General features: G+C 41.3%; 2 protein-coding genes across 2 annotated transcripts in view; both read right to left on the bottom strand.

Moving 5' to 3' along the window:
• pla2r1 (phospholipase A2 receptor 1) overlaps positions 1–23,679 on the bottom strand; it is a 25,128-nt gene extending 1,449 nt beyond the window's left edge. Inside the window, exons 1-28 of the mRNA XM_040139525.1 lie at positions 23,429–23,679; positions 21,904–22,284; positions 21,574–21,747; positions 20,809–20,973; positions 20,272–20,385; positions 18,507–18,656; positions 18,038–18,232; positions 17,740–17,903; positions 17,129–17,239; positions 15,058–15,170; positions 14,754–14,923; positions 14,415–14,623; positions 13,376–13,521; positions 12,033–12,117; positions 11,787–11,922; positions 11,644–11,679; positions 10,599–10,759; positions 8,913–8,977; positions 7,214–7,317; positions 6,984–7,120; positions 6,098–6,215; positions 5,789–5,928; positions 4,618–4,759; positions 3,206–3,441; positions 1,259–1,439; positions 1,009–1,143; positions 554–676; positions 288–464 (exon numbers count right to left, since the gene is read on the bottom strand). Coding sequence (XP_039995459.1) covers positions 288–464; positions 554–676; positions 1,009–1,143; positions 1,259–1,439; positions 3,206–3,441; positions 4,618–4,759; positions 5,789–5,928; positions 6,098–6,215; positions 6,984–7,120; positions 7,214–7,317; positions 8,913–8,977; positions 10,599–10,759; positions 11,644–11,679; positions 11,787–11,922; positions 12,033–12,117; positions 13,376–13,521; positions 14,415–14,623; positions 14,754–14,923; positions 15,058–15,170; positions 17,129–17,239; positions 17,740–17,903; positions 18,038–18,232; positions 18,507–18,656; positions 20,272–20,385; positions 20,809–20,973; positions 21,574–21,747; positions 21,904–22,284; positions 23,429–23,573 — 4,213 coding nt within the window. The 5' untranslated portion in view covers positions 23,574–23,679. The remainder of the gene's footprint in view (positions 1–287; positions 465–553; positions 677–1,008; positions 1,144–1,258; positions 1,440–3,205; positions 3,442–4,617; positions 4,760–5,788; positions 5,929–6,097; positions 6,216–6,983; positions 7,121–7,213; positions 7,318–8,912; positions 8,978–10,598; positions 10,760–11,643; positions 11,680–11,786; positions 11,923–12,032; positions 12,118–13,375; positions 13,522–14,414; positions 14,624–14,753; positions 14,924–15,057; positions 15,171–17,128; positions 17,240–17,739; positions 17,904–18,037; positions 18,233–18,506; positions 18,657–20,271; positions 20,386–20,808; positions 20,974–21,573; positions 21,748–21,903; positions 22,285–23,428) is intronic.
• itgb6 (integrin, beta 6) overlaps positions 6,222–24,607 on the bottom strand; it is a 34,459-nt gene continuing 16,073 nt past the window's right edge. Inside the window, exon 16 of the transcript XR_005708389.1 lies at positions 6,222–6,256. The gene's annotated coding sequence lies outside the window, so the exon portion shown is untranslated. The remainder of the gene's footprint in view (positions 6,257–24,607) is intronic.

Genomic DNA, 24,607 nt, shown 5'->3' on the forward strand with positions numbered 1-24,607 from the left:
CGAAAGCTCGTCGCCATGAAATGCGATCTTCTTTAAAAATGACACAGCCATAATTTATCAAAAGAATCAGTATGAAAACCTTATTTTCTTAATTTGCATATCCAGCAATTTTGTCCACATTGTATCTGTGTTTAACTCCTACACCATTCACTGGGGTAAAAGGCATAGATTTTTTGGACATACAGCTAGAGAAGGCCAGCAAATATTCCAATATGTTGTATGAGATCAATACAGAGGACCCGATATTGTTTCAGAAGGCCCAAACTACGGCCCCCGATTGAACTCACCTGAGATGATTTTGCAGACGAAGCCGAGTCGCTCGGTGCACTGAGACAGGCGCCAAACACCGTCAACCACCCTCGTAGTAACACAGGTATCCGTAGTCAGCAGCTTGGAGTCTGGGGCTTTATTAGGCCAGTTGGTGTAGTCCATGGGTGAACCATCCACCCAGGCCATAGAGTCAGCTAAAAGCAGAGGGCCACAGTTTAACGAAATGAGATTGCAGGGGATCGTGATTGTCTGATTTGGGTACGGGAGACCGACACAGTCTTACTGTCAATGTTGAAGTACATCCCCAGCCACACGGTCTGGTGGAGGAACCCTGATGACCACAGCTGCTCCAGAACAAAACGATTCTCTGTCTCACTCTCAACGGTCAGGACATCTGAGGTGTTGACTAGAAAGTGACAGAAGCACAACAAACTCACAGCTACTGTGCAGTTTAAAAGGAATATTGTGACATTTTGGGAAAAATGTTTATTTGCTTCTTGCCGAGTTTAGATTTATATCTTAGCATAGAGATTGGATACAGCAGGTTTTTACTGTTTTTATCAATTTCCTGTAAGCGTCATTTCTAAGAACCCAACCACAGATTAGATTGATAGAGGCTGCCAATTCTTTCATTTATTTTTCTAATTTTCAATCAAGATATCATTGTCATCTAGACAAAAACATAACAGAAATTAAACATGTAACCACTAACTTAAATCACACCTCAGGAATCCCTACCTTTCTGCCTGCAGTACTCTCTTGACTCTTCGAAAGTAAGTTTCTGCACCACAGGCTCAAAGTTGTAACAGCCATGTCCAAATTTCACCCATGTGGAGGGACACACCACCTCATATGAGAAAAATGGTTTATTGCCTGTGGGAGAGAGCAGGAGAGAGGCAGACAGTTGTGTGCGTTTTCACTGAAACAGCTGAAGAGATGTATGGTCGAGCGCCCTAGATTTTTCATGTTTCACTGAAGTAGCACTGACTTGGTGTGGGAACGTGACACAGGGCTCCTGGAAGCAGGGTTTCACAGTCAGCTCTCCGCCAGCCTCCGCTCACGTCCATGTACACACACTCTCCCGTCACAAAGTCGTCGTCGTCATCGGCCGCGTCCCAGTGTGTGTACACTGTGTCACTGCCATCTGACCACTGATAATTGATGCCACTCTGTAAAGAAGTGGAGTCACCAATATGGCAGTCAAGCTGTCGAGCTGTGGTGCCAGTAACACTCAATACTTATTTATAATGCAAGCTATTGCAGCGGTGGATGTCAAGTCTGTGCACGCACAGCAGTTTGATTATTAATTAATGTGATCAAAGTTAGTGGTAATAATACCTGTAGTTTGTAACAGCAGGTGATTTGTAATATTGTGTACTGTGTTCGACACTACTATAGTGTCACTGGTACTGGGTTTCTATCATGTGTGGACTATGTATACACATTTAGAAGCAATAGTACCAAATCTATAACACAAATTAAAATACTTTTTTGTCACTTAAAGAAACAATATGCCCCATGCTATAGTTAATGAGGTGTATGTTTCTGAAGGGGTTCCAGCTACTGACTCACCACACTCAGTTTTCCATGGTATAATGGCACATGATTCAAAGCAATGCTAATGGTTAAACTATAAAAAAAAATATACTGTAGTTATCTCTTAGTATTGAAATAGGACCTACTGTAGGAGGTTCACGCGATAGAAAGTGAATATCAGGCAAGATAAAAACAATTTTAAAAAAATAAAGAGAGGCAAAGAGAGAATCAGTTCTCTCACTCCCTGTGTGCATTTGTCATTCCACGGGGGCTCAGAGATACTTGAATCGAAATGTTAAGGCTCTGACTGTCTGCTTGGGAACCACGTGCCAGTGGACAGAATACCTCTACATGGACAAAAAGCCAGGAGAAAAACCTAGAGGCATATGATACAACTGTAACTAGCCATCAGTGGGCATCTCTATAAAACAAACTAAACAAAACACATTAGGTGTCCATTTAAATTATCTTTTAGGACATTTTGTAGTACTTTTCTTTGTACTTCAGACCTGTGGGTTCCAAGTTATCTTGCTCTAACAATAAGCCGTCTGTGTGTACCAATTACTCAAAAACAATTTAAGATTTTAGAAATTTCCATTTTAGAGCAGGCAATAAAGTTGTGTCAGGTGGTGCATTATGGTACAGCAGAAAAACGTAGGACAAAAACTGAGATATTTGGTCAAATGTTATGATTTTCCAGGGCTATATAAGTGTTTAGCTACATATCTACATGATAGTGGGGGATATAAAGCTGACTGCCACTGTTGCCAGTTTTAAGATGCTGATGACATGCTTGCTGACATTCCAAACTGTGTTTTGGGTGAAGAAAAAAAAGACAAAAAGCATATGAAAAGTATGAAACGTCCAGTTCTCAAATGCATCTCATGCATGCAGATGTGTATTATCTGCAACTCATGCGCATTAAACAGCATTAGAGGAATAGCTTTGGGAAATACGCTTTGTTGCTTTCTTGCTGAAAGTTAGACAAGAATACATCTTTCGTGTTTTTCTGTTAAATATGAAGCTAGTGCCGATGGATGGTTATCGTAGCTTAGCATAAAGACTGACAGCTGGGGGAAACAGCTAGCCTTAAAAAAAAAAAAAAAAAACTGTCTACCACCACCTCTAACACATTTTCTCTGACTTCCTGGAGTCTTGTCATCACCATGACTGTAAGACTCAGAGTTTCATTTTTACTGTACAGACATGAAAGTGGTATCAATCTTTCTAACTCTTGGTAAAAAAGTAAAAGAGTGTATTTCCCAAAACTTCAAACTATTTCTTTAAATATAAACTGTATAAAAGCAAACATACATAATGCCAAGTCTGCGACACAAACATACAGTAGACATACACAGTGCAGAATTAAACAGTACATATTGCATGAGAGGATACATACGTCTTGACTGTACAGTCCAATCCAGTGGGGCACTGCCAATCTATTGACAAGGACAGTAAGGAAAGCCTGGTGGTAGGCATCTGTAACGCTCACTAGGTCAGAATCATTCTCTATGCACAAATGCATCGCGTCGTACCAGCTCATGTTGCCAGACACAACCTTGTAGCTGCGGGTCCTGTACTCAATATTGTCAGGGAGAGGATGGTGATAGAAGTGGGTGGGGGGTTTGGACGTATCTGTGACAAGAGAAAAAAAACAAAAAACAAAACAAAAGAGAGGAGTGTGTGGAGAAGGTAAGATACCGATCAGAATGATTACTTCAATTACAGGAATAGTTCGACATTACTGACTCACTCGCTTTCTTGCCAAGACTTAGAAAACTGAAAATTCTTAGCAGGAAATGGAATAAGCGCTTTCCCCAAAAATGCCGAATTAGTCATTTGTGGTCAACAAAGCTATTGATTCTATTTTTAACCTAATAAAGCACGGCCACATGAAAAGTGGGGCCTGGTGTACACATAGAAATGTGACTGGCCAACGAGGATTTTGGAGCAAGCTGCGCGAGCCTCCTATAGCTTCCCAAATAAACCTGACATCATTTCAAACACTTGTCTATGAGGCTAGCCAAAAGTATAAATAGCCATTATGGCTACCTGAATGGGGATCTACTGCACATCCGGATCAAAACAATGTAGAGTCACAGCGGCTAAAGTTATGTGTAATACACCAGGTAGAAATATACTGAAACGTTCATTTAAAAAAGGCACAGTAAGTGACATCGGGATGCAGAGGATGTAGGACTTACTGTGAAATTTTAATCAGAGGAAAATCTCTCAAATTCAAAACTACATCAATCTTTGAAATAACTGCACTGTGCTCGATTCTACATCATCCACATATGACGATGCGGCCTGTGGTAAGCACCCCAACCAAAGTGTGCTTTGTTGCACCTGTAATCTCCCTCAACAGCGGTGTCACTGGGTTGTGGAGTTCGCCTGTAAATCACCGCAGCAAAGTGAATAGTTAAACCACCGGAGATTTTCAGAGAATGTTAAGTTACTCCTTGTCGTGCATTCAAATGTCTCTGTACGTTTTGTTAATGTGTTTAATGGTCTGTATGCAGTACGGTGTTTTGAGTTTTATTCATCCTTGTTTATTTGTGGACCAGTACCACACTATGTGGCTGTCAGGAGTCAGCACCCAATATTCCACTTCGAAAAGGTTTTTTTTTTGACTTGCAGAGAGAATAGAGGTATAGGAGAAGGGTATGAGAGGCCATTCAGTATCAGAGAGCAAGAGGGGTCTGACAGCAAAAGAGAAAGACAGATGTGCTGAAAAACCCGTGGAGAGGCAATGAATGATCAACAATGACAGAAGAGAACCAAATAATAAAGAAACTCACGGGATCTTACCTTGAGGTTTTTGACAGACAAAGCCATACCCACTCTCACTGCACTTCTCATCGTACCACTTCCCCGTCAGGTGGAAGTTGTGGTTGTTGGACAGAACAGCACACAGTGGCTCATCAGCAAAGCCGCTGAGCCACTCATCCTCCTGGGGATGCATGGACAACAAATCAACACACACACACAGACACAAACCCTTGTCGTTTCAGTTTACACATCTGTAGACTGATGGTACACATCAGGCAATTTTTTGTGTTTGCACAGATGACACAGATGATATTTCAGGCTTCCGGCGTTCCAGAAGTAAAAGTCCTGATTGTTTTTCTGCATCAGCAATGTCAGGTGACTGTCAGCTAGAGCACTTCCAAGGCGGGGATGTACAAAAAGGCCCTTTGTTGAATAAAGTGGTGTTTTGGGGCAATTTTGGATGAATCCAGGAACTATGATGCTGTGTTTTGTTTGTGGTCACAATCGGAAAGCTGTAGCTGTAGCTCTGCTTCACACCTCTGACTAGCTGCTCCAAAGTCCACTGTGGCTGAGGATCATGGGTATTGTGGTATTTTAAACCATCTCCATACCAAACTACCAGAGAAGAAAACATGATTTCTCAGAGACAAAGCTGAAATAATTAAAACTGATGAACCTATAGTACTGGGAACTGAACTCCAGTGATTCTATTATCAGGAACATTGAGGACATCAATACAACAATTAGACTTTCAAATTGGAAAGTCAATGGGAATTTGTAGTGTTAAAAATATTTCTGGAACCAGTGGCTTCTCCCACTTTGCTATTCTGTTACAGCATAACTCTGTGTTCACTTTGATGGAATCCCAACCAACTCCATCTGGCATGGACGCCATCGAACCTGGAGACCTGGAGGTGCGTTGAGTACAGTTTTCCTTGGCTTACAGTGCCGTTTTTAACAGCAGTTTAAAAAACACAGAAAATTTGTTTTGGTTTGGAGTGCATACTGTAAACACAGTGATTCACACTAGATCTCCCTCCCTCTACACTCAAAAGAATTAGAAAATGTTGTTTTTTGTAAAAAGCTGGGACTCTTTTGGAGATGATTGGACGTCACACAGACACAGATTGCACATAATAATAGACAACAAATTACTACATTTCTAACAGTTAACAGTGTAGGTCAGCCTGGAGTATTCACAGGGGCTTACAGTTAGATAGCTCTTTGGTTCAATTGGAGACCAGTTGGTGTAGCTGACTGGTTTCCCATTGGTCCATTTCATGGTGTCCTCATCCCGAAGACCAATCCACACACCTACAGAGCTGCCCTGGAGCAGCATGGTGATGTAGGCTGCAGAAATTATGGTATGACAGCAGAAAAATATTTAAATTAAAATTAAAATTAAAAAAAGTACAGTAGTATTCATTTCTGACATGCCTACTACCAGAGCTAGAAAGAAGCACAAAAACAAAGTGAACCTGTCTGGTGGCAATTGTATATGAAATCAGTTTGCCTCTACCTTGTTCAATCTCATCTTCTATAGCGACCAGCGAGCCTTCAAATGAGGAGCAGATGGACTGGGCATCATTCCAACTCTTTCCCTCCTTTGGACTGCCAGGGAGATGAAGTAGGAGACACTGCCAACACACACACACACACACACACACACACACACACAAAACATAAATATAACATTGTGAAATGTAAATTATTATTCACCTATCACCAGGACATGTTTGGAGAGGTCTGGATTCAAAGTAAAAAAAAAATAAAGCATGCAGCATTCGTTGACAGACAGAGGAGGATGCAATTTCATCTTATTGGTGAAACAAGAAAAACTTTTTTTTTTTTTTTTTTAAATGATTTTATTCATTGACAAGAGCTCAGCTTCTTAGGATTAAAACTGAGGGTTAAGTGTTACCTGTAAAACCATAGAAAATTAGGTGTAATTAAGGTTGTTGATCTGCGCAGATATGCCATGTTTCTGACCTTGTAACCCCATAAGGCAAAATACACAACAGAGCCACAAATGCACAATATTTTCTACCACTTAATTACCCCAATAATAAGAACTTTACCACATGAAGTCCCTTAAGGCAGACTCCTGGAAATTGACTTTTCTTTCTAAACCTGTTGTCACACAATTTTGTGTATGGTAGGAAAAGTACATTAGAAGTGATGGCTGTTCTTACCCACAGACCTAGGTAATGATGGAATGTGATGTTGCAGTTCACATATCTCAAAAGATCTTCTTTGTTGAAGCACCATTGGTTGGTTAAAGTGGCATCTACTATGGCTGACACTTAAGCCAGCGCAGAGGCGCTTCAGGTGTGGTTTCTCAGACACAACAACCCTCACTATCAACCTGAAGCAGTGTATGTGTGTGCGTGTCCAAGTGTGTGAACCTTGTGTCCGAAGTACAGCCATTTCTCCGGACATCCTCCAATGTAGTGCGGCTCCCTGGGAGTCTCCACCACGGACACAGTCTTTCTCTTGCACACATAGCCGCGGAGATCACTGCATTTACTGGTCGACCACTTCCCTACAACACACCATGAAAACCTCAGCATATTCTAGCATGCGCAGGTATACAGTACATGCATCAGTGTGTGTTTCTGCAGGTGCGCGTGTTAACCTGTTGAAGAGGACATGGTGACACACAGCCCATTTTTCCCAGGGCCCCCACCAGCCCTCCCGTTGGCCCAGTTCTGAAAGTCTACCCCTGTCTTGTCGCTCCACCTGCAAACAAACGCACAAATACATTCAGTGTAACATTGTTACGGCCCCTAGCTGATGTCTTGGTCTTAATGAAACTGTCAGTGTTCATGGATGCATCTAATGCTGTGTGCGGCCTTGCCTGTGACTGAAAGAGCAGCCTATCCAGGGATCACGGTTTCACGGCCGGTTTGCTCGTACTAAGTTACCTTCTGCTCAAAATTAAGTTGTGTGTTAGTTCAGGCAGAACACTAACTTCACGCTCACATCAGTTGATCTGTGTCAGCTGTTTGATTCATGCTCAGTATCACTGGCCTTATCTCCTTGGCTCACGGGTGACATCCAATCACATCCATACAAGTGTACTTGACAGCCTTGATAAACTGTGAATTCTCACTGTTACTCCATAACACACCCCAAACTCCTCAAACTGTGCCTTAATCTTTAATATTAGTCAGGTTTCTAAATTTAGTGCAAATTTGAACTTTGTGGCATTTCCAATCCACTACAGTTATGTGAATATTAGGAGTTGGCTGCATCGAGTTGAACAGCTGCTAATGTTGATGTTTATTCTCCAGTGAGGTGCAGTTAAATCATTGTGAAAAAGAATAAACACGTATTATTGTCTGGCTAAACTCTAATGTTCATGTATATTTACAACTATCTCTGATTATGTACCATTATGTGTTGCTGGGGTCACTTCTCACTTGCATCCTTTTTGCTGCTCAGATTCTCTGACAGTTCCCTTAAAGAGCAGGGCCTTTTCCACCAAGTCTGACTGTATAACGATCTGCAATTATTACTCAATTAATCCTAAATTTCCCTGACCAAAATGTTCTTCTGATATCAGCAGCTTGATCCTGTGTTTGTCCTTCTGCCTTTCGTGTGAACTTGTAACTTGTAATATGTGGATCTTGTGGGCTATTCTGAGACTAGAAAAGGATTAGTGCAACTTATCTTTACATAAAAAGCTTGTTGCAGCAACACATGGGATATCTATTTCTTTAGCCTCGCTTTTGTTGTGTCTTGTTTGGATAGGTGAGAAGAAGATCAAGTCAGTCAGTGGAGGCTTTATTTACTTTCATTTTTGTCTGCTTAGACAGGTAGTTAGGAATCCTCTTGTTGTATTTCTTTTTTTGGAAAACACCTGCAGGCCCTTTTTCCTTCACATCCTTATTGTATATATATATATATTCAGTTCAAGTTTTGTTTAAATGATTTGCCTACAATCATTTATTTTATAGCCAAACTTCAGCTGGCTTTATGTTGCTTTTCCCTGGACACCTGGGGGTTCATTTTCTCCAAATTTGCAACATGAGTTCATTTCCTCTTGCCCATTTTGACATGTTTCGCTATGAGAACGAACACCTTAACTGTGAACCATGCATGAGCACATAGCTTAAGTCCTGTAAAGTCCTGTGGAACTCACAAATGTACATGCAATTTGTATGTTTCCCAATCATGTCTGAGACAGTGCTCGCAAATTGCTTTTGTTAACCTGCCCGAGTCGTAACAACTTTGACATTTCTTTACTCACAGTGTTGGAAAAAGTATCGACTGCTGTATTAGAATCAGTGGCAACAACAGGAAATGTTTAACAACCTCCCAAACATACACACCTGACCTCTTCTCCAGGCTGCCCCATGGACAGGCCGATCCACCAGTCAGTCGGGCCCAGGGAGAGCTGAGTGAAAGGAAAAGAGATGAAAAAGAACTTTACTTTACTTTCACCCTCTTCCTTTGCAATCCTGTCCTCATTGGGCAGGAAGATTGGCTTTTCAGAGCCTCTCTGACATGAGCAGCCATTCAGGCGCTCTCCTTGGCCCGTGCTTCGCCTCTTTCATCGCCTTGTTTTGTTCCCTTTATCCCCTCACAAGCCTTGACACACCAAGAGATTTCTTTAGTCAGGTCCAAAAGCCCGCTGCCAAACAACGGTCTTTTTTCTTACTCCCTATGTGTGGGGGCACTCGAGCATGAAAGTGCCAACATATGAGGTATGTTTTAGCTTTTCAATGTGTGTCTGTAAACACTTGAGTTTGTTGGAGGGATGAGCGCGTCAGTTGTGTTCACACTTGTTCATGCACGTGTACATTTCTCTGGCTGTGGAACCCTGTGTGAAACTGTGCTCCTGCTTAAGGAAAAAAAAATAATTCCAACGCTGCTGGCAACATTTTGATCACTGCAATTAGACGGCGGGAGAACTTGCACTGGGAAAAAGTAAACGTCAGATGCATTTTCTCTTAAGATCATGGTGCGGGGAGTAAAGAGGAAAAATATAATTCACTAAATAAACTGTAACAGCTGCAGTACCTCAATTAGAAATAATACTATTTTGCTGTGGACCAAACTGACTGCACGTGTTATTTTGTGCAATTGTATTTATTTTATTTAATCATTTCTGTGCTTTGTTACTGTGCCAAGACTGTTACTTTTTAAAGTAACAAGTAAAAGTTAATTTTTTGGTTGAGTAAAATACTTACTGAAATGGCCAAAACACATTTTTTTCATACAGTATGCTTTACAATGAAACACATTTTATGAAGATTAAAAAAAAGGTGTATTACATTTTATAACTAATAACATCTTATATGTTTCAGTGGGTAATTTGGGTAATTTTTATTACTTTTTCCAACATTATTATACTAAAAAAAAAAAAAAAATCAGATATTGCCAAATGCCTTAGCTTTTGGGTAAATCACCACCAGGTTTGGTTTTGAAGGGGACAATCACAAAGAATTATTTTCACGTTTTGTCATTGGTAAATAAAATGCTAAAAATATTATATAAAGACAATTAATCAGGTTTTATCAATGCTGTATGCTACTGTTTTAAAATTCTTTTATTTGTCTTTACAGCAATTCATGGCCGTGCACCAGCCTACCTAACTGACATGCTCCCAATCTATGCAGCCTGAGGATCTGAAATTGTTGATATCTTTAAATGTAAAAAAATGTTCTATTACCCCTCATTGATATTATTTGCCCTTCTCTTTTATCTGGTTTTATTTGTTTTTTTTTAAAGTTTTTAAATCTATTTTTTTTGTGTTACTATGACATTTTGCAATTTTTATTTCTTGTGTGCATTAGTCTCAGATTGTTTTACTATTCACATTTGTACTGTTTTATAATCAGTTTCTTAGTCATCTGTAAAGCACTTTTAAGTGCACTAACCTGTACGAAAAGGTGCCATACAAATAAAGTTTGACTGATTGATTGATTGATTGATCTTACAAAACAGCATGTACGGCAGTCTGCCAATACTCAGTTTCTGTGAATCCGTGTATTTGAGCAGTAGCTAGAACAGACCCGCCGCAAGCGCTCCTTTACGAAGTGCAGCTCCTCTCTGGAGTGAATGGACAGCAGGTAGGCTCCCATCATCTGACAGGCCAGAGACACAGCGTCCCAGTCAAAGGGCTGCTTTGCCAGCAGGTACTCAGCTCCACGATAAAACACCCAGGGCTCGCTCTCTGTGGTGCAGCCGGGAAGACAATTACAATACAGGGCACGTTTTCAAGTAAAAAATAATAAAATGGATATAATGAATTAATGTACAGTTCTAATTGCTGACTGACTGATGCTGTTTCCCGTGCAATGATGCCATTCCACAATTAATAAACAGATTTTGGTCACTCAGATTTACTCAAAAAAACACTGTGACAAAAAACATCACTGCAGACAAACTGGCTAACATAAAAACACAGGAACATGAACCCATGGAAAAATTATCCAGTGTTACTTTTCAGTTAGGTCAGAGCACACAAGAATGTCGGATTTCTAGTTAGAGGCTTTGCAATGTGACTTTCAGCAGATTTTTTTCATGTTTGTATGGTGACACGGCAGCAGGCTTAAGTGATAAACCTCAGTGCAATCCTAATATACAAATGTCAAGTCTTTACAATCTGAACAACATATAAGACCCTCAATTCAGATAAAGAAAAACTCCCAAAAATGGCAAAGCAAGGTGCCATTTATCCAGAGTCAGCAAAAGTAGCAGAAGTACAATTATAACATGGAGAAAATGAAAGGTAGCATCGAAAAAGTAAAAAGCTAAGAATAATATAAAGTTACTATTAAGAGTAATTAGTTTAAGAATGTATATAATTTTTTTGAAGCTTGTAACTTGCTTTAGCTTTTATTTGGATTCAAAGGTCAGTCAGCAATTTCTGCCAGTGATTATCGTTTTCAGTTAGCTGGTAATAAGAAGCCTTTTCAGTGCCTTTAGTCTTAATAAGGTCTCAATTTACACAGCAAAGGCATATTTGTCCTGGCTTGCATTACATCATATACACATTAACAATATCTACAGTATCAGAGTCTAACGTTTGCATATGGATTAAAGAATTTCACTTACGCTCAGTGTACCAATAAGGTTTTTTCAGTTTATCACCTGCAACACAAATTTAACTGTTAGAGTTCCGTGAAATCAAATCAAAATATTTGTTTTTCATGTTTATTTGTCTGTTTGAAGAGTGAAGGTGACGTGAAGGTGTTTACCCCTGGACAGCTTGCAGATCCACTCGTGTTTGGTGTCGCAGGGCTGCGGCATGAGAGTGTTGGTCAGGTCACTGTACACAGCGCAGTCCCTCCTGTCGTCCTCCTCATTCTTATCCTTTATGAAGGACGTCACCACCTGCACAAAAAACAGACACGAGACGAAGACCGTAACGCATACATCCTCTGGATTTTACAGAGCGTAAATGAGGTAGGGGGACACAGAAGTGAACATCTCTGTGCGCTTACAAGAGAGCCATCGGACCACTCCCAGACTCCGGGATGTTCGGGGTCTCTCTTGTTTAAACCCACCCAGAACCAGCGGCCCTCTGTTCTAAAAGAGAGGAGCAGAACAAAAAACACACTGCAACACAAGTCCATCCGAGCAAGTCTTTTAACCTTCTGAGATGTGAACTTTGACAAAAGGTATTCATATACTTCAGCAGCACCATTTTGAAGAAATCAGTCCACTTGTAAGGGAGTAAATAAACAGTTTATAATATCTTTTATCCTTTTATTTAGTTGTAGACGTAGACCTGAAAAATAGGCAATTGATGTGAGAGAAAATTTGTTTCAAATATATATATATTTTTTTTTTAACCACACCATTTTGATCCGCATTATATCATGACTCTCAGTGATGGTGGGCGATTTAAGGGAAATCTCTTATCACTTTATGCGTGATTGTTTATGGTGATATAGTGAAAACTGTCTGTAAGTTTTCTGTAAATTCTGGGGAATATTTCAAACCAGAAGAAAGCATCTGGGTTTGGCTAATCTAGTGAATAAAAAATACCTGACAAATCAATGTATATCATCACGCCGATCCAAAAAAAATCCTGTAAATCCAGTATTGCCATAAATCAGTCCCGAATCAGCTCACTGATTTGCAAGATTTACTAAAAATCAATCTATCAAATGGATAGATAACTTGTTAAAATGACATAACACTTGAAAAATTCCCATCAGCTCACAGTATATACTATCATGTATCCCAACTAATGCTCACTTGATTCTACAAAATTATTGAATTACACAGTTACAATTAAGAAAAAAACAAAAAATGAAAATGTATTATTTAGCTATATGACCTATTAAGGTGGGCGGCACGGCGGTGAAGTGGTTAGCACTTTCGCCTCACAGCAAGAAGGTTCTGGGTTCTGGGTTCCCTTCTGTGTTGGGTCTGCATGTTCTCCCCGTGCCTGCGGGGGTTTCCTCCTAGTGCTCCGGCTCCCTCCCACAGTCCAAAGACATGCTGGTTAGGTTTATAGTATTTTACTGGTGCCCTGTGATGGACTGGCGACCTCTCCAGGGTGTACCCTGCCTCTCGCCCCCCCCCCCTCAAAGGATAAACTGTATAGCTAATGTAATGATGGATGAAAGGATTCATTTAGGTCTTGTTTTCCCTGTAGAAAAGTAATCATCTCTGACAGATTGCAAAACGCTCCCGAAACCACAATTTATCTACGAAAGCCAGTAATTAATTTCTGTGCTCACTGCTCTATCCACATGAAATAAAAACACCTCAACCGATGCATTTATCAGTTCATATTAAATTCCTGCATTGACGAGGCCCAGAGGGCTGTACCAACCCTTCAAACATGGTACTGAGGAGCTGCTTAACAAACACCTGCTCCTCATAGTGGTGGAAACTGGCCAGCTGAGCCCCGAGGGCCTGGCAGAAGAAGTCTGCTTCCACCCAGGAACGTTTCATCAGAACTTTCTCGTCGTGGAACACCTAGAAGAGCAACACGTACTTATCAGCCGAGAGTTACAGGATCAATGGACGACAAACGGCAGAAAAAGCCTCACACGTATAGAAACTGCTTTTTGTGTTTCCCTCTGTATTTTTCTATATTTATATTCTGTGTATTTTTTTTTTCAGGATTTTCAGCATTCTTCTGTATTCAAAACATCCAGTGTAAATCATTACATACAAAGTGGGGAGACAAAAGAACATGAAAATGATAGACCTGCAGCAGATACATTTTTGGTAAACCACATAAAGTTCATTATTCTCTACACTCTTCTCTCATGTAATTGTGATTTTTGAGGCTGGTCGTTGTAGTAGGCATCACAGTAGCTTTGTGGGTAGTGCTTTCATCTCACAAACCCACCCTGAGCCCTGTCTATAGAGCTGAAATAATAAGTTGATTAACTGATTGGTCGATTGACAGAGAATTAAACAGGCTTTACTTTTATAAGTGTGAATATTTTCTCTTTATTGTCTTAGTCCTCCATGGTAGTAAATTGAGGTTTGGATGCTGGTTGGACAACACAAAACATCTGTAGACGGCAGCATCTTCAGATGTTTTTCACAATTTGATGACTTTTTTTTATAGACCGAACGATTAATCTGTTAATTGAGAAAATAACCGAAAGATTGACTGATGATGAAAATACTTGTTAGCCGCAAACCTTGCGGACATCAGAAATTATGAGGATGAATTTCCTGCAAGTGTGAATGTGAGTAAGTTTCAACTTCCCCTCATACAAGCTGACGCACCATGACTAAAGAAGAGAGGTTAAGAGGGAAGACGAAAGGATGAATGAGTCAGAAACATGAGTCAGAACAATGAGTCAGGACAGAGAAGAGAGAAGAGCAGAGAGAAAAAATGAGGATGACCCAACCTTAAAACAGTCAAGCAGTCCAGATTGTGATTCCCACCCTGGAGGACAGGGGGCATAGGCGTCTTTGTGGTGCTCTGGCAGCTGGAGATCGTGGTAACTGCTGACACTCTGCTTGCACACTGACAAGGCCATGTGGGAACTGCAGTCTTTCACTTCCCAGTGACCCACAGCAGGTCCGCCTGACATAGCAACACAGCCACCAGCACTGGCTAAGGAAATTAATAGGAAAGGAGAAGGTGAAGCAGTTGAACAGGAGGAGAGAAAAACATGTCAGCAATATCAGAGTATGCATATTCATAATTACCAGACAAAAAAAAAAAAGTTTCAACAACTGGCTACCTGGTTGATGTTTGTTCCAGTTTGTGAAAGTGAGAGGCAGGGAGGAGCCATTGTGAGGAAGCCAGCTGTACACTCCCTCTCTCTCCTCATCAGTGAGGCTGATCCAGTAATACGTGCTACTGTTGGCCCCTCTCTCACTCAGCAAACTGTTGAGAAATGCCTGCTCAAACCTGCCAGCATGAAGAAGAGGACAGGAGAGGTGAGGGGAGAGACTCAAATGTTGCCACAAACTAAAGAAAAAAAAGAAAAAAGAAGAAAAAAAAAGAACAAGTCAACACAGTAAATCATTTGCTCCATAAACCACCTGTTTTCCACAGTAAGAAGCGGAGCCTTGCAGTAATATCCCATCAGTGCATCTTTATAGCTCTGTTCATGGCTAGTCACCATGTAGCATGAATGGCCATGTCGCTTCCAGCCCTAAAAAAAAAAAAAAAAGCAACTAATCAAACCCCATATATGTTGCATTTCAAACATTTCTATATTGCACTGGATTAAAAAAATATATCACATTGTATCAACAGTCTTTTGGTGTCAACCAATGTGTCTGTAGCGCTGAAAGTACTGGAAGTTCGCACTGATCAGTCTGGTCGGGTTTGAGATCTGTTTAACTTACAGCATTTCAATAAAAAAATTTTGTCAACATTTCTCCAAGCGTAGTTCTTGTACAGGTTCCTGTATTTAATATTTGAGAGCTCTGGCTTCTGTTGTTAAATGAAAAAAAAGATTTTGTAGAAACAACACTGAGAGCTACGCCAGCGGCTCTGTGTGGCTGTACCTAGGCACGGCGCTGCTTTGAGCTAAAAGTTAAAGCCATGATGTCGACCAGCTCACAGCTGTAATGCTAACATGCTGATGTCTTAACAGGTATAGTGTTTACACTGTTCACCATCTCAGCTAGCATGCTAATATTTGCTAGTACTGGGCCAATTTGAAGTTTGACCTGATGATGGTGCTATATGAAAAGTTTCTAGAGTGTATCTCCTCGGGATCTTGACTATCTGTAGTAGCAGATTTCACAGCAAGTCATCCAGCAGTTTCACTCAAAACCAAAAAAAAAAAAGTCAACTTCATGGCAGCAGCTGCTGGAAAACTCACAGGATCACTAGTCGTTAGAATTCCCCCTCTGGGCATCATGAGTGTTTGTACAAAATGTCATAAAAATCTATCCGATAGCTGTTGAGATATTTAAGTGCGGAGCAAAGTGGTAGGCCAGCGGCTGACAATGCCAACCACTGCTGGTGTGGCTAAAAAATAAAATAAATGTTTGTATTTCTCGTAGTAATTTAAATTAGTATTTTGGTATCAGATCCAAAACTAAAATTTTATATTTGTACTACTATGGAAAACTTTGACTCTACCCCCCATCATCTCCAGGACAACACTAACATTTACATGGAGACAGAATTCAAGGCTTTCTTTCTAAAACCGGAGTACCAAATGCTTTTATAATGCAGATTCAGTCATTTTAAGGACAAATCCACACTTAAGGAAACATTTGACATCATTACCTGTATTTACTAACTGTACAACACAGCCAATGAAGAGACTAAAGTGGAAAATATTGTTTTGTTTGCTAAAACACAAGCAGGAATCAGCAGAGACTGCTCGAGCATGTTCGCTGATATTGTGTCTTCAGGGCCGGTTTTTGATTCATGTTCCGGGGTATGAAGTTGCCCGATGACTCAGGAGTCTGATATTCTTGTAAACAAAGTCAAGGAGCAACATGAATGCCAGACAATACGTCAGCAGTTGAGTGAATCAGCTCATTGTGCTTATGAAGGAGGCAGCTTGCACAGAGGTTGAACTGCAGCAGTCGTGTGGCTCCGCCTGGTGCGCGTCCTCATCTGTATGGAGCTATTGTAACGCCGCACAGCACATAATCTGTTCATTTTTCTAAAATCAGAGAGTGGTCAAAGCCTTGAAATGTCATTTTATCAAGCCAACAAATCGGATTTTCTTGTAAATCATTTGGTTATGCGAAAAACTATGGGGCTATTTTCATTGTATGAAAGTAATGCTTTGAACTTTTTGTAACACAACCGACATCAGCAGTTTTCATGAAAATGCAGTCTCTTACAAAGGAATACATGAATATACAAGTACAGGAAATCATTACGGAGCAATCCGAAACCAAACATCTTGTGCCCGTAGTTGTTAACTTTGCGATTCATAAGGGGTAGATTAAGAAGGTTAAGTGTTATCTAATCACATAATGTGATACGTTGTTTTTACTCCCTTCCGCTTCGAGGTTAGGGCAGAAGTTGACCTACTGTACAAAACAGTGTCACTGGATGACAGGGTTTCCTTGTCTTGCTCAAAAGACACTTCAGCCACTGAGCAAATGCTGACTTGGATATATGTGCATGTGTTCCCACCTCAGGACAACCCTCGTCCCAGGATCCGGGGTGACGAACGGGATCCTGGCTTTGTCTTCTACACACAGCAGGCAGTCGCTCATCACATGATGTTAAAAGCCAGTTACCCTCCTGTGAAAGAGGTCAACATTTTACTCTCACAAGGACAGCATGCTTAAACACATTAAAAAGGGATTAGAGCTGACACAATTTGACGGTTAATTAATTACTCAGTGGAAAGAAAAAGAATCAGCAACTATTATGATACTTGATCGTCATTCAGTTAAAGTCGTCTGATGGTCATCCAGCCACTCAAATTACAGATGTTGTGCTTGTCCATGTCTTAAATTATAGAATATTAAATGTGTTTGGGTTTTGAACTGTTGGTCAGACAAAACGAGGCATTTGAAAGACATCACCTCAGGTTCTAGAAAATGTAATTGTTTTCTGATGTTTTATAGACCAAATAATTCATTGACTAGTCCAGAAAATAACAGACAAATTAATCACTAATGAGAAAGAATCATCAGATACGGCCCTAAAAGGGATTAATTCAAACTCAAACTCACTCGTTATAATTGAGCCTCAAGAGAGTTTTTACATAAAAGAAACACCGGCACCAGGTTCCCCACCTTCCTGTCTGCTTTGGCACAGAGTGTTGCATCCGTCAGGTTGTGAGGAGGGTGATACTGATGCCAGAGGGTGAGAGTTACTGGCGAGCCGTCAGACCACTCTACGGTCGGCGACGAGGCCCGTTTCCAGAGGCCGATCCACACCTCCACGCTCTCCCCAGAATCTGCCACACATGTAGACGCACGTTCACCATGGCATCCACACAAACAAAACAGTGTTCAGTATCACTTTGGTATGTCCGCAGAGTGTCTACAACGAACTGAACCTCGTCTATCTGTATTGCATGATACTCCTTACAGTTAGCCAGGAGGCTGAGCAGCATTTCCACCTCAGACATGGAGTTGAGGCTGGTGAGGTTTGCCCCCTGCGCGGCACAGGCCCGAGTAGATTCCTCCCAGCTGCCTGCCTCTGTTTTGGACAGGACCTGGTAGCAGAAACCATTGTGAGGCCACCAGCCATTAGCACACTCTGTAGGGATATACTGCCAGTTCTCTGTAAGAGGAAGAAGCATCAGGAGAGGAGAGGAGGAGAAATCAGAAAAGGACAGACCAGAAACACACACTTTTCACAACCCAAATTGACAGCAGACATTGTTTTGGTCTGGCGCAGCTGTTGAGGTTTCTTGGAAATTTTGCACTATGATTCATAATTCATCCCTGCCACAGTCAAGACACCTCTGTAGATGCAAGGAAACAGTTTGCACGTCAGGTGTCACCGCAATGTTTGTGTGTGTCTCGGGTGTGGGTGTGTGCGCAAATGCTCTCACCCAGTGGCTCGGCTCTCCGGGTGTTGTTAGGCGTCTTCTTGCAGATGTAAGGCAGAGCGGACTCACAGGAAAGACTCTGCCAGTGACCCTCGTAGGCTGAGTTGTACACTCCACACTGCCTGTTGTCCTGTAGCGGGCTCGCAGGAAGAGCTGAGGGGGAACACAGTCATTGGAGCAAATCAGTCTCTACGGTCTGTTTTTAACCATTGTGGTTTGTCGACACTGGCTTTACTTCCCCATTGTTTACGGTTCCGAAAGCCAGGAAAAATATTCCATTATTAACTGTGTATTTATAATAATAATAATAATTGCAAAATCAAACAATTTCCTTCACATCGTTTTTTATTGTATTCTGATGTTATCAAACTCTACTATGTAGAAAAGTATTGAAGTGGTAACTTCACCACAAACTGAGCTTGCACATTGCACACGATGAAAGTGACAAAATATAGAAATGACCAGAAAGCATTTTTATTAAATCCAATAAGTATTTAATGTTTTACATGCTATGTAGACTATGCAAAAGTAGATTCTTTTTGTCCAGTCATCAAGTTAAAGTTGTCCCTTTTATATATTTTTTCTTTGATGAGTATATATATGAAACCTTTGACCTTTTATTCTTTAATTAAAAAAAAAAAAACCCTTGTCTTTTGGATCACACATCTACTTTTACAGATTTACTCCGGTGCAAATTCTGTGTAAACCTCTTTTCAATATAATTATGAATTATTTTAAAGCAAGACTAAGAATCGATGTCCATGGTTTGTTAGCAGCTTCATGAGGCTGTCCAAAGTATTGGACAAAATGAAAATTTGAACTGATGATGGCTCTAGAGGAAAGGTCAGGGGATCAAAGATATTACAATTCATGCTCTGGGCAATATATTAAAAAAAAATTCATGGAAAGCCATCGAATAGTTGTTGAGAGATTTCAATCTGGACCGAAGTGGTTCTCTGACTGACAGAGCAATACCTCCATCCAGGGAGCCATGCTGCTAACGTGGCTAAAAACAATATAATGAGAAGGAGGTCCTGTATATATTAGTTTGAATGATGCAGAACACTGGTAGATTGTACCTGATAAAATACTGTCGTGGCTGTCAATAATTAAAATTTTACATTTGTTGGTTGCAGATTTTGAACTTTTGCCTTTGCATCAGTTAAGGTGTAGGATTCTGGGGACAATATTATCCGCTAACAATATTTTCAATGTTAAAACGACGACAACAAACAACATTTTTTGCTTAACAAATACAAATGCCAGTACATATAATAAATATATAGTACACCAAGCTGGTTGAGATCACCTCTATATATCAATATTTCTTATTACTTTACATAACGTGTACCTAATTGCAAGTGCAATGTATTATATGTAGAACAAGACTAGGTCAAAACATAGTATTTGGGTGGACCGCCCTTTATCTATTTGCTTCTCTCCTACTCTCTTTGCTCACATATACGGTATTTTAATACAGCCAATTTCCCAATAAAGCTGTTATCTGCTAAATTCCTGTGTTGATAGATTTGTTGCTAGGTGCTTTTGTGAACAAAAATTGCTAAAGTTTAGTCAAAAGTCGCTGAACCTAGCGAGAAAGGCGTTAAAATGGCAACACTGTCTGTAAACCCCCCCCAACGATGCAATAGCAACTGCAAGCGCCAATTCATTTTGAAAGAGCGACGTCGATCATTGTGCTAAATACATAAAAAACTATTTTCAAGCACATTCAGAACTCACGGCCCTGGAGTAAACAGATAATCAGTACCTGTGGTCAAATTAACCAGTGATAGAGGTGCTCCATCAGACCACTGCCACCCCCGACCATCCTTCAAGTGGTTCAGCCCGATCCACACCATCGCGCCGACACTTGCCAGTCGATCTACCACAAGATACGAAAAACACGAATGTAGTGCGGGATGTCAAATCGTATCTGATTTCAGCAGGATATAGGTTATTGGTAAACTATAAGCCAGTCCCACGTTCACTGTGGCGTTTGAAAAAAAAAAAAAAAAAAACAGGGGCAGAAGATAACAATAAACTAAATAGAGAGTCATAGAAGAAAACATAAAATAACTGAAAAGGAGGGAGGTCAAGGGGAACCTAATCTGACGCAGTATGAATGAAGAATCTGTGTAGACCTAGTGTCTCATAGAGCAAGAAAAATATCAACATCAGATTCTAGTACTAGTGAACTGCAGTTCTATTGTCCTGTTTGTGAATATAGTGCCGGTACTGTCCGTGGCAGATGCTTCATTCAGCAGATCCATTGTCCCTGTGTGTGTGTTTCCTACCAGATGCCTACCTCTGATGTACCTGTGCTCTGCCAGGCTGGTGATGCTGAGCAGGTTTCCACCTTGAGCCTGGCAGGTTGACAGCGCCTGACTCCAGGTTAGGATGGTGTACAGGTTGAACTGGTAACACGCAAGCAGCTCCTGGTTCGACTCCCAGAAATGCTCACAGCTGGTATCTACGAACGAAGATATGACTCAAAAGGGCAATAGGAAACTGATGACTGGTGCATCTCAACTACTAGATCATCAGACGCCCAGGTGGAAAGAGATTTAGAGGTATGGTCCAAATCGGATTTTTAATTAAAGAAATCTCAGTGGGACAAATTTAATCTTTATATGGCAAAAAGTAATTGGAAACCCGACCATTGCACCCTTATGGGATCCTTGATTTCTTTCAGAACCATGAGCATTCATTCATCACTCATTAATAAGTTACAAACAGCCTCCACTCTCCTGGAAAGGTTTTGTTTCCACAAGATTTTGGGACCTGGCTACAGAGATCTCCCCTTATTCAGCCACAGGAGGGCTATTGAAGTATAGCACCGATGTTGGGTGACAAGAACGGGCTCACGGGTGGAGTTGCAGCTCATCCCGAAGGTGTTGGATGGGTTTGAGTTCAGGGCTCTGTTTAGGTCAGTCAAATGCTGCCACGGCAAACCCAGCAAAGCATTTCATTACAGACCTCGCTTTTGGCATGGGGGCGCTACGATTTCGACACAGGAGGTGCCCACATACTTCAGGCCACATAGTGAATGCACTGTGCGTCTGTGTTTTACCTTGCACGGGACAGAAGCCCCATCGTTCAGCCTCATCATAGCGAGTGGTGGTCGCACACCACTGAAGGTGGTCCTCACGCCCCTCAGTCGTGCACTCAGAGTACCATTTGTTGTTGTATTTAAAGGGCAAAGCGCAGGGCATGCCATGGGCATTCCCCAACAAAGTGTGGATATCTGCAAGTAAAGCACACCCAGTATAGTCCAAAAAATACAAATATCCTTGTGTGGACAAGTTAGAGAGTAACTAAGATGAACGTTGTGTTGTCTAATGTCACCAATGAACTGTGGCATTATAATCCGAAAGACATGCAGGATATTTTAGGTGTTTACCTTCATATGGATATGAACAGGGCCCTTCTCTAGGGGTGTTGTACCTTTTCCACTCATGATAGTTGTTTTTTTTTACTACCAACAGACGTCCGACCACGGCCACCTTCCACTGCGACGCCCCGTACAGCACGTTTCCACTGCAGCGCCACCACAGCATGGGGAGGGCCACGTCGCACTCGAACGTGCCGAGAGGCTGCGTCGTGTCCGAAATGTTGAGGCCCAGGCACGTGCTGGTGCCCAGGTTGAATAGGCGATGTCGGGAGACCCACTTCCACAGCATGCGGCGCGTCGGCCGCTCGCAGTCCTCCAGCACCAGGTTGGAGCGATCCACCGTGACGCAGCGTTTCATTGGCTCACTCTCCAGGATAAAGATACCCTTTTCTGGAAAGAGATGGGTGAGGGACAAGGAGAAAAGGGATGAGTTGAGCTGCAGAAAGAGAGGAGGGGGGAGGTGTGAAGAACACAAGGGTGCGAGATATGGGGGAGTAAGAGAAGAAATAATGCAAACATGTACCAGAGAGAAGGGACGATGAATGGATTTGTCTTGTGCAAAGGATAGATTAATATACTGTATGATGACAAACCACCTCAGTGGAATTAAAAGGGTCTTTAAATTAATTATTTTTTAAAGTTAATCTCTTGAATGTTTCCCCACCAAAATGGAGTAATACAGAAGCTAGACGAAGGCTTGGGGAATCTTTTGTCTTCCACAATGAATACGTTCCTTTGTGTAAGAGGATACTCTAACAAAACAGAGGACGTATACTGAATGTATTCAAATGGAAGCGATGAAAACAGCTGGAAGAGTGATCCCTTCCTTCATGTCACTATTGCATACTGGAGAGGAAAAACAAATGCTGTATGTTAGCAGATCTGAATTAATTGCTAACATTGCGACTTACAGATACAATTAACAGATTGAAAACAGCTGGAACCAGAGAATGGGAGCCTCTCTGTTTACACTCCAAGGATGAATCATTATCAGAGTTGTGGCAGGTTCACTTTCTGTTGATAGACCCATTGGCTCATCAGCTGTTGCTGTTAAGTCATAGCTGCAACTTTAACTTACATACAGAGAAAAAGCTTTTATGCAGCTCTGGAGCTGTCTTTTCGTTTTTTTCTTGTCTTTTCTTTTTTTTTCTCTCTTTTTTCCCCCTTTTTTTTTTTTTTTTTTTTTAAACAGATAATGAGAATCACTGATGCTAATGCGAGCCTGCTGCTGCGGGTGGGCCTCAAACTGGGGCCCAGGTGGCCCACCAGGAGAGTTGTAGGTGGTCTAGGTGGATCCCAAGGAAACTGAGGAACACTTTAATTTCAAAACACGCTATCGGCATAGCACAATGAGAACATGTTGTTCTGCTCCCCCCCAAATCTATCCAGTACAGTTATATAATTTTCTACCGTGTTGACAGCATAAGACAACATGCCACCAAAGGATGTATGCGGGGCTTATTTTTTTTGGGGGGGGGGTGACCCTAAGGAGCGTCGAAGCAGCGGCTGCAGCCCAGAGGACCTCGAGACTTACTGTAAAACTCCGTGAGCTGGTTTTTCTCCAGGACCTCATCGTCCTCCTCGGTGACACACAGGCAGCTTTTCGCCAGCAACGCTGCCACACAAAGGGTCGCCACAGCGGCCGCGGGGTCGACGCAGCGAAACAATCGTACCAACATTTCGACGGTGGGATGCAGTGCTGAAGTGCAAATGTCCGCACATTCCGAGACTCCCGGTCAGACGGAGTATTTTGGGCTCGCTGTTCTTTCCTCACACAAAACTTTGGCGGAGGGTTTTTTTTTTTTTTTTTTCCTCTCTCTCTCTCTCTTTATTGAACAACTTGAATTTACAGACATTCAGCTGAACGTGGGATGATCTCTCTTATACATTTGCGGGGTCCCACGTGTGAAAATAAAAAAAAAAAAAATTATATAAAATATGAAAAGATAAACATTAAAAAAAAAAAAACAATAGGAAAAAGTGGTCTAAAGTATCTAAATATAAACAATCAGTAACATCAACAAAAGTCAATATACCTCAATCAGGCACCTCTGAAAATAATTCTTTAAAATATAGCAGTGTGGGTTAATGTGTCTATGTACAATCTGAATTCAACCAGAAAATATGAAGGCTTGGGAAGGACTTGGAAAGTCTTGCCTTGTGTATGTGAAATTTACCGACTACAAGTGTAAGATCTATCATGTGGCCTAACTCGGTGTTTTGTTTATTAAAGGTTGTCTTGATTGGAGGCTGCACCGGAGCGTCCGGCGCAGTTACAATGAAACGTCCCTATGTCCCTGCCAAAGCGCAGATGACGAGGGGCAGTGACAAAAAGAAATGCGGGACTGTTTTCTGACTCAGCGTCACAAAAGCTGCATTCAATATCTGGGTCGATAAATCTGGAGATGGCCGTCCTCCGTGGGTAGATGTAAAGCAAGACTTTGAAAATGGATTTCTCTGATTTTGCTCGAAACGCAGAACTGGAAAGGGGCACAGCCGCGCCTTACGCCGGCTTATGTTATATAATTGTGGATTCCAAAAATGTTTTCCACTGGGTGAAATCTTAATAGAGTTTTGTATTTCTTTCCTGATATGTTTCTTTGTACATTTTACGTCTGATACACCCCCCGCCAACTTTTAAACAAGGCACCTGAACATTAACACCTTGGCAAAGTTCAGTTTTTCAGCAGGGGACCGGCGACGTCACGTCTGA

Source organism: Xiphias gladius, chromosome 1 (genome assembly GCF_016859285.1).
Source record: "Xiphias gladius isolate SHS-SW01 ecotype Sanya breed wild chromosome 1, ASM1685928v1, whole genome shotgun sequence".
NCBI classification, from domain to species: domain Eukaryota; kingdom Metazoa; phylum Chordata; class Actinopteri; order Istiophoriformes; family Xiphiidae; genus Xiphias; species Xiphias gladius.